General features: G+C 46.3%; 1 protein-coding gene across 1 annotated transcript in view; it reads right to left on the reverse strand.

The window, feature by feature from the left end:
* Positions 1–243: 243 nt before the first annotated feature.
* Positions 244–12753, reverse strand: part of SLC6A6 (solute carrier family 6 member 6) — a 43073-nt gene continuing 30563 nt past the window's right edge. Inside the window, exons 7-14 of the mRNA XM_069736252.1 lie at positions 9051–9154; positions 8844–8968; positions 6397–6509; positions 5728–5865; positions 4748–4850; positions 4577–4677; positions 4177–4347; positions 244–3202 (exon numbers count right to left, since the gene is read on the reverse strand). Coding sequence (XP_069592353.1) covers positions 3074–3202; positions 4177–4347; positions 4577–4677; positions 4748–4850; positions 5728–5865; positions 6397–6509; positions 8844–8968; positions 9051–9154 — 984 coding nt within the window. The 3' untranslated portion in view covers positions 244–3073. The remainder of the gene's footprint in view (positions 3203–4176; positions 4348–4576; positions 4678–4747; positions 4851–5727; positions 5866–6396; positions 6510–8843; positions 8969–9050; positions 9155–12753) is intronic.

A 12753-nucleotide genomic window follows, 5' to 3' on the forward strand; every position in this document is an offset into this window, starting at 1 on the left:
GACTAGCGTTGTGCTAGTCTGCGTCGGCGCCGCGTCGGGCGACGACGCACGCGTCATGCGCCCCTATGTTTAACACGGGGGACGCATGCGTTTTTGCTTGTTGCGTTTTGCGACGCGTGCGTCTTTTTTGCCGCAAGCGTCGGACCAAGAAAACGCAACAAGTTGCATTTTTCTTGCGTCCGATTTTCGGCAAAAAACGACACACGCGTCGCAAAACGCAGCGTTTTGCCGCATTTTTCGTCGCGTCGCCGACGCAGCGGCGCACAACGCTAGTCTGAACGTAGCCTTAAGGCCTCTTTCACACTTCTGTCTTTTTGTTTGTCAAAATCCATGGTTTTGTGAAAAAAAACGAATCCAGAGAATTTGCCCGCTGGATCCGTAATTTTCTCATAGACTTGTATTAGCTACGGATTATGACGGATGGCCTCACGTTTCGTCATTCTTCCGCTGGATCCGTCGGAATTTATTTATCCGTCGTCTGGAGGACGGACAAAGTAATGTTTTTTTTGTCTGTATCAAAAAGTGAGACAGTGACGGAGCCAGTGGCGTCCATCATTGGCTAGAATGGAAGCCTATGGGCGCAGGATCCGTCGCTATCCGTCAAATGACAGAATCCAGCGACGGATTCCGTTTTTTTAAACTGAGCATGCTCCAAATCTGTATTTAGTAGCCAACTGGCCAGACAGCCCCAAATCTATATAAACCTGCCATGTGGCTTCATTCCTCAATGTGCCGGCCAGCAACCCGCCTGATGGATAGATGGTCACAATATTTGCTAGAACTCCTTCCATTTCTGCCACTTGCTCTACAACCTCTCAAAGATGGGGTGTTAAAACACTCAATATATAGGTTTCCATTATTTTCCAGTAGCCAATCACGTTTGGGAGACTCCCATTTGGAGATATGAAAAAACGGATCAGTCGAAAAAAAAAAACTGATGCAACGGATCCAGTTTTTCAACAGATCCGCTATACGGATCCATTGAAAAACCGGATTCGTTGTTTCCGTTTTTCACTATTTTTGATGGATCCGTCACAACGACTGATTTTGACTGACGCCAAAAGACTGAATTGTGAAAGAGGCCAAAGACGGTCCTGACGCTCCACCGTTCTGTGTTTTGGTTTTACCACCGACATCAATGCAATAAAAAAGAAAAGTCTTCACAGGATGTTCTTGCCATTCACTGGGTGGGAGCGAACGTCCACGTCATGAGCCAGAAATACAGAATTTGTACAAAATACAAGAAACGTTCCCAAAATGAGAAAAGAAGTCTATAGAGGAAGAAAAGCTTATTTAATAAAACACTGTAGAAACTTAGACAACCCGGCGTCCACAGCCACAAATCAGATGTTGGTGTCAGGCTGAGCTGCACCACAAGTCTTATTAAATAAGCCTGTACCGTTAAGGTTCACGTCTGATAATTCATCTTATAGGTTAAATATAGCTGCAAATGCTTTTATTCTGTATTATATATCAAGACATTTATTTCAGGCACATCCAGAGCTGCGTTCACAATTCTGCTCCTAGGGACTATGTTGTTGCACTGCCCCGTCACATATTCTTGTACAGGATTACAGCCAGCAGGGAGAATTGGAGCAATGTGTGATTGTCTGCAGCGCTGCAGTAACTGTACGTCATTGCAAGATGAGTAAACGGAGATTTATATAGTCATATAAAATGGTGTCCAGACGTGACCCTGCTCTTTACATCACTTTGTAGAACTGTAGGCAACGTATGTGTCCAGTTTTAGGCGAGTACCCTTGCAGCACACATCTGAAAAACCACATCCGCGTGCGGTGGCTAATGGCTGCACAGTTTGTCTAGCCTTCAAGTTCTGGGCCATTGGCCACCACACGTGCACATGGTTCTGGATGCTTGCAGCAGCTTTAGTGTGAACAGACCACCTTGGGCTTTATTCAGGCATCCTAATCTTTCAGCTACGGTTAATAGTCCGTTTTTCATCAATATTTGGCCAATGCAAATTAAACAATGGTGATATAAAGGGATACGTTGTTTTTTCACATGTGAAAATCGCTAAAGCTTCTCCTACTCATGGAAATGTTACTCACGGACTGTACACATATAGCACTTGGACACCATCAGTACAGTCACTGGTTTTCATGGACCTATAGACTTGTATGGGTACTTTTGGTTATGACTATGATCAAAAGGAACGGTTGCATGATTTTTTTTGCAGACACGAAGTCTGCAAAGAAAAAGAAAAACAAGTATGTGAATAGCATCAGAGTTTTCTGGGTACCTGTTCTACCTGTGAAAAATCACAGAGCACTTTATATTCAACGTTAAAGTTGTCTGTGGCCATAAATCAGCCGAGAGGAGCGAAAGAGACCACATTACAGTTGAATCTGCAGGAAAATAAGAAGCCAAACTGTGCAAAATTTGTAATGAAGCCCAATTGCAAAAAATGATTTTAGCCAAAAATACATGCATTTAAGTTGTAAAAAAAAAAAAAAAAAAAAAAAAAAAGAAATTGCCCTGAAAGATGGTCAACCCCTTTAATGCCGCTATCACTCCCCTCTCAATTGCGAACTGCTAATGTGGCATTAACAGATGTCTGCCAGTCTCGTGCCCCCGATAGGATGTGTGCACCAGACCCACAAAGCGTCCGCTGACCCCACAGGAGCAGTGCCCCCATTCCTTCAAAAATGCAGAAGTGATAGGGATGGTTGGCCCCTTTAAGTGTTCTCTGCACCTGCGTCTTTCCTGCAGTTGGAGCAGAGCAGCCTGTGGAAGCATTGTTAGGCTGTCGCCTCTTCATAATAACTGGAGGTAGATACAAGTGATAAATCATCATTAAAAAGTATATTGATGTATATAAAAATGTTTAAAATCTGATGATATGAGTCTGTCTCTGCATAGAGAGATCAGGGGCTCACTACAAAGTTTTACAAAATACGCATTAGCGCACACATATTATACAACGTTCTCTACGAGAGCCGACAAATCAGAATTCTAGTGCAAATAGAGATCTCCATAAACCTGAATCTAGGGAGAGGGTTAGTAAACCTCCAGATCGAGTGCGTCGCTCGACTGAGGGCGGATGGATACTGGGTCACATCATGGTCTCCACGATGACGTGTGTGGGCTTCATGTGACCTCCGTCTGGACAGAAAGGTGCAGACCCCTCCGATTCCTGGGCCCAGCGATTAATCTCTCTTGGGGCTGTCACCAACTTAATCCTCTGAAAAACAGAAATGACAAAGGATTTAGCCACAAACATTTAATAAGCTTCCATTTCTCTACAAAAATATGCTGTACTTTGCATTTGGAGAGGGTGTACTGCACAAAGATATGCAGACACTCGGGACTGAAGACATGCAGGCACTCGGGGTGCAGGGCTAATGACCCGCCAACCCTCGGGGCTCATGACGTGAAGGCACTCGGGTGCAGGGCTAATGACCCGCCAACCCTCGGGGCTCATGATGCGAAGGCACTCGGGTGCAGGGCTAATGACCCGCCAACCCTCGGGGCTCATGATGCGAAGGCACTCGGGTGCAGGGCTAATGACCCGCCAACCCTCGGGGCTCATGATGCGAAGGCACTCGGGTGCAGGGCTAATGACCCGCCAACCCTCGGGGCTCATGACGCGAAGGCACTCGGGTGCAGGGCTAATGACCCGCCAACCCTCGGGGCTCATGACGCGAAGGCACTCGGGGTGGAGGGATGCCAACTCTCGGGATTCATGACTTGAAGGCACTCAGGGTGCAGGGTTAATACCCCCGCCAACCCTCGGGGCTCATGACGCGCAGGCACTCGGGGTGGAGGGATAATACCCCCGCCAACCCTCGGGGCTCATGACGCAAAGGCACTCGGGGTGCAGGGCTAATACCCCTACCAACCCTCGGGGCTCATGACGCAAAGGCACTCGGGGTGCAGGGCTAATACCCCTGCCAACCCTCAGGGCTCATGACGCAAAGGCACTCGAGGTGCAGGGCTGACAACCTGCCGACACTCGGGGCTCATGACGCGAAGGCACTCGGGGTGCAGGGCTGACAACCTGCCGACAATCGGGGCTCATGACACGCAGGCACTCGGGGTGCAGGGCTGACAACCTGCCGACCCTTGGGGTGCAGGGCTAACGACACGCCAACACTCGGGTCGTGGGCCTAAAGGTTTATTTTTTTTACTGTCAGATTCATCACAATCTTCCTGTACCTCGATCAGTGATCCTTCCGCGCGCACGACTTTAAACACCACGACCAATGGAATACACAGCATGGAGGACAGAGCTAGGGCCCAGCCCAGCCCGATGGCCCAATCTGGATACGTGTAATACTTGTTGTACGTCAGAGGGGTATATTTGGCTAAAGAGAAAATGAAGCACCCCTGAGAAAAAATATGAGATGTTAGTGAGGCTAGAACACCCCCTAACAACCTCCCACAAATCCCTTTAGTTATGGACAGACTGCAGTTTCCTCTTTTTCCTATAGGGGGCACTGCAGGTAAGGCATGTATTAGGTGGCTGTAAAGGTTTCCACCATGCTAAGGTAATGAAGGATTATTACAGACGTGTCCAGAAGTGGAGGATGTGTGTCATAAATAAGCGTGTTCTCACCACGCAGAGCAGCGGAGTGATCGCACACCAGCTCCACTTCATCCACGGTCCTGGACGGTACCCGATCATGTCCTCAATGTTGTCATATAATTTATCAGCGCCTGGGGAGAGAAAACCAGCGTCACATGGTGGAGGCTCAAGGACGGGTACAATCTACTCACTGATACTTACCATAAACCCAGGCTACAGCAATACATTCAAAGAATGCAACCCACAGGAGGCAGACACCGCTCGCTGCATAGTAGTCAAAAAGTTGGAATACATACATGCCGCCCTGTGGGAGATAAAACGGGAGGTTACTGGGCCATGTACACGTTGCACAAGCGTCATGCCTTGTTTAAGGGGGAGCATTGCACTAAAGTGTCCTCTGCACGGTGGAAATCTGGAAAGAGACACTTTACCAGCGAGTTCTCGATTGTCATTATCGCTGTGGGTGGTGATAAATGGCGCAGGTCTAAGTGAGGGGACCACCAGGCGATACACGAGCCATGGTCCACCACATCTGGGCTTTGTAATGACTCTAGTTCATAGAGGGGGTTCCCAAGAGAAAGACCCCCTCTTCTACAACATCTTTTATCTGCATGTAAAAATAGGAAAATCAGTCTCCACATTAAGCAGCATACATGTACGTGTGTGGAGATCGTGGCCCTTTAAATAGACCATGGTGACTGAAGAACTTGTGGAAAAACACGTGAGCCCGCAGTCTGTAGCCGGCCTGGTACTGGAGTGGAAAATTAGGATTGCTTCATTTCCTACATCGCTAAATAGAGTCCGAGAGAAAAAAAAATGCCCACAGCATTTACAGACAGCAAATAAACAGGAGGCCCATCTGGACGCTCAGTGCGAGACGCCGACCTCAGAATCTGCCTGTATTCTGCTGCTGACGACCCCTGGACGATGCGCAGACCCCCAGATCCCTGCAGATCCAAGGTGCTGTACATCATGTGCTAAATCCAGCGTTCTATATGGAGGTGATCTGCATGGAGAAGGACCCCATCATATGTCACCGGCATGCACTGCTGAACATGCTTCATGCGGAGAGCTGCGTACACCATATGACTAGCTCAGCACATTTCAGGATCACACGGGCTCGCTTTTTGCAGCAACAGAGATAGAACGGGAGTCCCAGGATTATGATGTTGGGTACTTGCCTCTGTGACCATAGTTAACCCCAGAAGATAGCTGAGGAAACATATGATAGCGATGAAGATCTCTCGCCTGTATCCCTTCCGTAGGAAGGACGGGTACAGATCAACTAATGACGTGATCTGTCCTTCAACTTCAACAAACTGTCAGGAGGAGAAAAAAAGGAAAGAGATTAACAGTGGGCAGCATAGCGGCAGTGCGTCCACAGCCAATCATCTCACACAGACACCGTGACATCACTGTATCTAAGCCCATCATGTCATTGTGTATCTAAGCCTATTATATGTGATACTATGCCGAGAAACCTCATAGAAAACTTGACGTCGTACTATTAGTGATTATTGGTCAAGACATTAAATTGCTACAGCTGTAGGGTGGTGAAGGGGTTAATCATATTGAGATGGAGGGGACATCTCCGGTGGCGTAGGTTGATCATTTTGTGTTATTTACCATAAAATATAACATTAATGACAGAATTTGGGTTCTATCATTAAAGGGCACTCCTTTGGCTCTGAGCTACCGGCAGCCACCACTAGAGGGAGCTTATACAGATTCACGATTGAGGTCAATGGGAGCTGCACAAATTCATCTGTACAGAGCTCCCCCTGGTGGCGGCTGAAGACACCAGAATCTGACAGACGGCAGAGGTGAAGGCTGTTTTAGGGGACACCTACCTGGCTATCTAGTCCAAGCAACAAAAGCATTATAAAGAAAAGGATAGCCCAGAAAGAGGGCAGAGGCATCATGGAGACGGCTTTGGGGTACGCGATGAAGGCCAGGCCAGGACCTAGAAAAATAAGAAAGAGGGGCAGGGGAGGGAGATAAAAAAATTAGTCTAGTTCTGTACAAGATGGAGGACACAGCACGCTGCCGGAGTGAGGGATTCAATCTGCTCTTGGCTAATTATTATGTCCAAGAGCAAATTCCTATCTGACATCATTTACCCCCAACCTCTCAATCAAACTACAAGTCACTGATCTGCCAACTACTGCACCGGAAAGAGCGGAAAAATGCAGCCATGAAGGAAAAATGGCTCTGCGGAAAACTGCATCACGTTTCTCTGCAGAGGTTAATGGGGAAAGAAGCAGGAAAAACGACGCAAAAGTGACGCCGTAGTCATCAAAATATCTGCTCCTATGACTGACATGAAGGTAAAATGGGAAGAAACGTCGAACTCCCATCGTGCCCTGTACAGTGGCGCCGAAAGGCCCCAAACACAAGATCAATGTTGGCCAGACCTGCTGTTAGTAGGACGAGCCGACCATCTGAAGAGTTCGGGGGCCGTCGGAATTTCACCGTACGATTCTTTTGTTTTCAGGGAAGAGAAGCTGCGATCGGAGGAATCAGCAGCTTCTCCATCCTCTCTGCTGAAAAGCCATGAAGGCTCGTCTGAGCCAAGTCCTTGTGTATGGGGAGCTCGGAGAGATGGCGGCCTGCTGAATGAACAGCTATCTCATGTGTAATGGCAGCTTAGGAGCTAACAGCGATTCCGCAGAATTGTGAGTGCAGCTCCGGATGGGAATGAAATACAAAACAAAGTAACTTAAGACCAATTAAAGAAGTAAAGCAAAGTTACTGGAGATCATTTGCAGATGATGGAGCTGCGGTTCAGGCCCTGGGGCAGGATACAATCACAGCGGCATTTCTATCTCCACTTCAGGGAGGCAGGAGGATTTATACAAGTGGGAACAACCAGCAGAGCAGTACTCTCCCCGGAGCATTACAACTACTGGCGACAGACATGTTATGGCTTCTGCAGTTGACTCTTGGCCACTTCTAGGCCTCTTATCTCAGTACATGGAAATAATCATGTTAACCCCTCGCCGACGGGAGGGGGCGGCCACACCTGCCCAATGCCACATGCACCAGCACTCAGGAGGCCTCATTCTGGACCAGGTCATATCGACACCCTCACCCATCTGCAGATCCATTATTAAGAAAATGTCCAGGGACAGAACCTGCATCAAATGAAACATATTTCACTGCAGAAAATACTGCGGATTTAACTCTTTGCATTTCAGAAGATGAGAACCGCAGTAACATCAGCAGCATTAACTGATATATTGTGAATGGTAAAATAGCAGCACTGGTCAATTTACACTGTGCAGATATAAAAAGGTGTAAAATCTCATCCACAATGCTGCTGGTGTGAAACACAAATCCAAAGAGAAAGTCAGCCGTATATACAACCTGCGAGGCCATGACGTAATAGTGACATCTCCACCATCAGCACTGCGATGTATTACATGTATCACCGCGGCACGATCAGCAACCGTGGCACGATCAGCAACCGCAGCACGATCAGCAACCGCGGCACGATCAGCAACCGCGGCACGATCAGCAACCGCGGCACGATCAGCAACCGCGGCACGATCAGCAACCGCGGCACGATCAGCAACCGCGGCACGATCAGCAACCGCGGCACGATCAGCAACCGCGGCACGATCAGCAACCGCGGCACGATCAGCAACCGCAGCACGATCAGCAACCGCAGCACGATCAGCAACCGCAGCACGATCAGCAACCGCAGCACGATCAGCAACCGCAGCACGATCAGCAACCGCGGCATGATCAGCAAGCTCACAGGTGCTGACTGCAACACAAGTGCAGAACCGTGCATATAAACATGAGCCAGACTGAGATAGGGTCAACGTGCATTAGGGGATGGGGTGCATAAGAGGGTCTCATATGCGGCCCACCATGGCAACTATTACTTTGTTAGGACAACATTGTAGCTGCTTGTCAGAGTCACTCAAGAAAAGTGCAGAAAGGAGAGCAGACACGAGTGCAGGTCCCGCGTCCTTCCTGTGCGCGGCCGTGTCGCTCCCTAATTTACTATACACCCCATATTACCGGCAGGAGCTGTATACTGGTGTTCACAGCAGCATTATGTATGATTGTGCCATTCAAAGCAGCGGACAGGAATGTTTATCATAGCCCCCAAAATTAGCAGTAATTATAATAACCCCTCTAGATAACGGTGCAATATGTAAACGGGTGCAGGTCTGGGATTATTCAGACGTTTGTTGCTTCCTGTGGAAATCGGATGTTGGTAAGGGTTCTGTCACCCAACGCTCCGGCAGTCGGCGACAGCCCTCACCGTGTCGTGGTCATACAGTACCTGACTCTGCCACATCTGCAATGTCCACCCCTTGCTCTTGTGCCATGAAGCCCAGGATGGAAAAAATTGCGAAGCCAGACACAAAACTGGTACCGCTGTTGAGGCATCCCAGCAGCAAACAGTCCCTATGTCACACACATGTCACGGAGCAGTGTTAATGACCAGAAAAACCCGCACGCCACCCTCCCCCGCCAAGCGCGGACTTGCCTGTAGCAGTTGTACTTGTACTTGTTGTAACTTCCCAGGGACGTCATGGCTCCCAGACAGATGGCGTAGGAGAAGAAAATCTGGGTGCCGGCATCAATCCAGACCTAATGGTGAAAAGAAAAAACAGAGAAGAGGCTAAAGTTATAGTCTCAGTCCCCCATGACAACCCTTCCTGTCCCTGTTCCCTGGCAGCTCTACATTATCGTAGCAAACAATAAGATCTTTTATTTCTTAGCTGAACTGGAAAACTGAAATCTGGATTTTCATTGTATGCTGTAAAGCCCAATATCACTATGATATAGCTGAGCATACGGACAGGAGGTGTTGTCATGGGGACAATAAGTCAAGATGATATGGGTAACTCAGCTCAGAACCCCTTAATGACTGCCAATACGTCTTCACTGACCTGAGATATATGGGGATGAAATTCTCTTATAGGCGACATTCCAGCAGCAGCTGTCGGCTGTGCACTATAGCTGACAACTTGAATCACAGTTTTAAACAATTTGGTAAGATCATTCCTTCATTAGCTCGCAGCGATCTCTTCTACTCATATAAAATGCATAACTTTATTCAACAAATACCAAAACAAAATAACAAATAACCAAATCACATCATACCTTCAAAGTGATAAACACCAGGGGAGGTGCCTGCCCCTATTCTGGCCTATATGTACCTAGCTACCAGCAGAGGTTGGCACCCTAACACCTGCGCACTGGCGCCCCCGCTCCACGACGGCTTCCCCTGCTTACCCTATAGAGCCCTATGGTGGCAGGGGGTGCGATAGAAAGTGAACAGGTAGGTGAGAAAGAGGAGAGACATCTGTACATTTCTTGGGTCAAAAAGTGCTTCTAGATGGCTACTACTATAACCTCATGGTATTTTAAAGGACCTATCCTTATTTGATGATAGACACTATCGCACCCCCTGCCACCATAGGGCCCTATAGGGTGAGCAGGGGGAGCCGTCGTGGAGCGGGGGCGCCAGTGCGCAGGTGTTAGGGTGCCAACCTCCACTGGTAGCTAGGTACATACAGGCCAGAATAGGGGCAGGCACCTCCCCTGGTGTTTTCATCACTTTCAAGGTATGATATAATTTGTTATTATTTGTTATTTTGTTTTGGTATTTGTTAAATAAAGTTATGCTTTTTATATGAGTAGAAGAGATAGCTGTGAGATAATAATAGCTGACAACTTGCTGTATCAGCCGCTATCAGTGTTTGCACCGTCCATATCTGTTTAACCCCTTAGATGCTGCTGTCAATAGTGACTACATCATATAAATGGTTAACAGAGTGTGGGGGCTTCCTCTTTATCCCCATCGGCACCCTGAGATCATGATTGTGTGGTCCTGATGTTCGCCATGGCAATTCACGACCAAATAGCGGCCTTAGAGTCTGACGGCTTTAGTGACCTATTCACAAGTTTAGCGACATTTAGGTGGTAAAAATACACTTTTTCATTCCTGTCATGTCACTGTGCATTAATTCCTGAAAAGCACCTGAAGGGTTAATAAACTACCTGACTGCTGTTTTCACAATGTAGACGGGTGCGGTTTTTAAAATGGTATCACTTTTGGGGGGTTTCCAATACATAGGACCCCTAAAGGCACTTCAAACCTGGATAGGTCCCCAAAAAAATAATTTTGTAAATTTCCTTGGAAAAAAGAAAAAATTGCTGCTACATTGTAAAAGCTCCTAAAATGCTAATAAAATAAAATAACATTTTACAAATGGTCCTGATGTAAAGCCGACATGAGGGAAATGTTATTTATTAATGATTTTCTATAGTATGACTAACTGGATTAAAGGGATAATCATTCAAAGTTTGAAAATTGCAAATTTTTTTACATTTCTGTCAAATTTCTGATATTTTTTAAAAATAAACAAAACATATTGACCAAAATTTACCATTATCATAAAGTATAATGTGTCACGAAAAAAATGATCTCCAAAGCAATTGGATTTGTTGAAGCGATCCAGAGTTATTACCACATAAAGTGACACTGGTCAAATTTAAAAAATTTAGCCTGGTCACTAAGGGGTTAAAATATCTAAAAAGAAAACTCATTCGTTAATAGCTTTCAGTGACAATTATCTAATACTAGCTGAAGAGCCTGGGCATAGTAAATATCTGTGGTTAGTTATAGCACCTCACTTCTTTTATTTTCCCATCACGCCTCTCATTTTCCCCCTCACATCTCTCATTTTCTCCCTCACTCCTCTCATTCCCCCCTAACACTTGTCATTTTGACCTCACATCTGTCATTTTCCGATCACTCCACTATTTTCCCTCACTCCTCTCATTTTGCACTCACACCTTTTCATTTTCACCTCACACCTCTCATTTTCACCTCAGTATATACATGTTTGCATCTTCCTTATATATAGTATACACCTGTATGTCATCTCCTGTATATAGTATATACCTGTAGGTCATCTCCCCTGTATATAGTATATACCTGTGTGTCATCTCCTCCTATATATAGTATATACCTGTATGTCATCTCCTTCTATATATAGTATATACCTTTATGTCATCTCCTCCTGTATATAGTATATACCTGTGTGTCATCTCCCCTGTATATAGTATATATCTGTGTGTCATCTCCTCCTGTATATAGTATATACCTGTAGGTCATCTGCTCCTGTATATAGTATATACCTGTGTGTCATCTCCTCCTGTATATAGTATATACCTGTATGTCATCTCCTCCTGTATATAGTATGTACCTGTATGTCATCTCCTCCTCTATATAGTATATATCTGTGTGTCATCTCCCCTGTATATAGTATATATCTGTGTGTCATCTCCTCCTGTATTAGACCGCATTCACACATTATTTGCTCATTATTTTTACCTCAGTATTTGTAAGCTAAATTGGCAGCCTGATAAATCCCCAGCCAACAGGAAGCCCTCCCCCTGGCAGTATATATTAGCTCACACATACACATGATAGACAGGTCATGTGACTGACAGCTGCCGTATTTCCTATATGGTACATTTGTTGCTCTTGTAGTTTGTCTGCTTATTAATCAGATTTTTATTTTTGAAGGATAATACCAGACTTGTGTGTGTTTTAGGGCGAGTTTCGTTTGTGAAGTTGTGTGTGTTGAGTTGTGTGTGGCGACTTGCATATAGCGACTTTTGTGAGATGAGTTTTGTGTGGCAACATGCGTGTAGCAACTTTTTGTGTGTCGAGTTGCATGTGACAGGTTAGTGTAGCAAGTTGTGTGCAGCAAGTTTTGCGCGTGGCGAGTTTTATGTGTGGTGCCTTTTGAGTATGTGCAAGTTTTGTGTGAGGCAACTTTTGCATGAGTTGCAACTTTTGTGCATGTGGCAATTTTTCCGCGTGTGCAAGTTTTGGGTGTGGCGAGTTTTCCATGAGGTGAGTTTTGCACTTGTGGCGAGTTTTGCGTGAGCCTAGTTTTTGCATGTGGCGAGTTTTGAGCGGCGAATATACTCTTTGGCGCCATCGCTCTCATTCTTTAAGTCCCCCTTGTTCACATCTGGCAGCTGTCAATTTGCCTCCAACACTTTTCCTTTCACTTTTTCCCCATTATGTAGATAGGGGCAAAATTGTTTGGTGAATTGGAAAGCGCGGGGTTAAAATTTCGCCTCACAACATAGCCTATGACGCTCTCGGGGTCCAGACGTGTGACTGTGCAAAATTTTGTGGCTGTAGCTGCGACGGTGCAGATGCC

This window comes from Ranitomeya imitator, chromosome 8 (assembly GCF_032444005.1).
Source record: "Ranitomeya imitator isolate aRanImi1 chromosome 8, aRanImi1.pri, whole genome shotgun sequence".
NCBI lineage: Eukaryota > Metazoa > Chordata > Amphibia > Anura > Dendrobatidae > Ranitomeya > Ranitomeya imitator.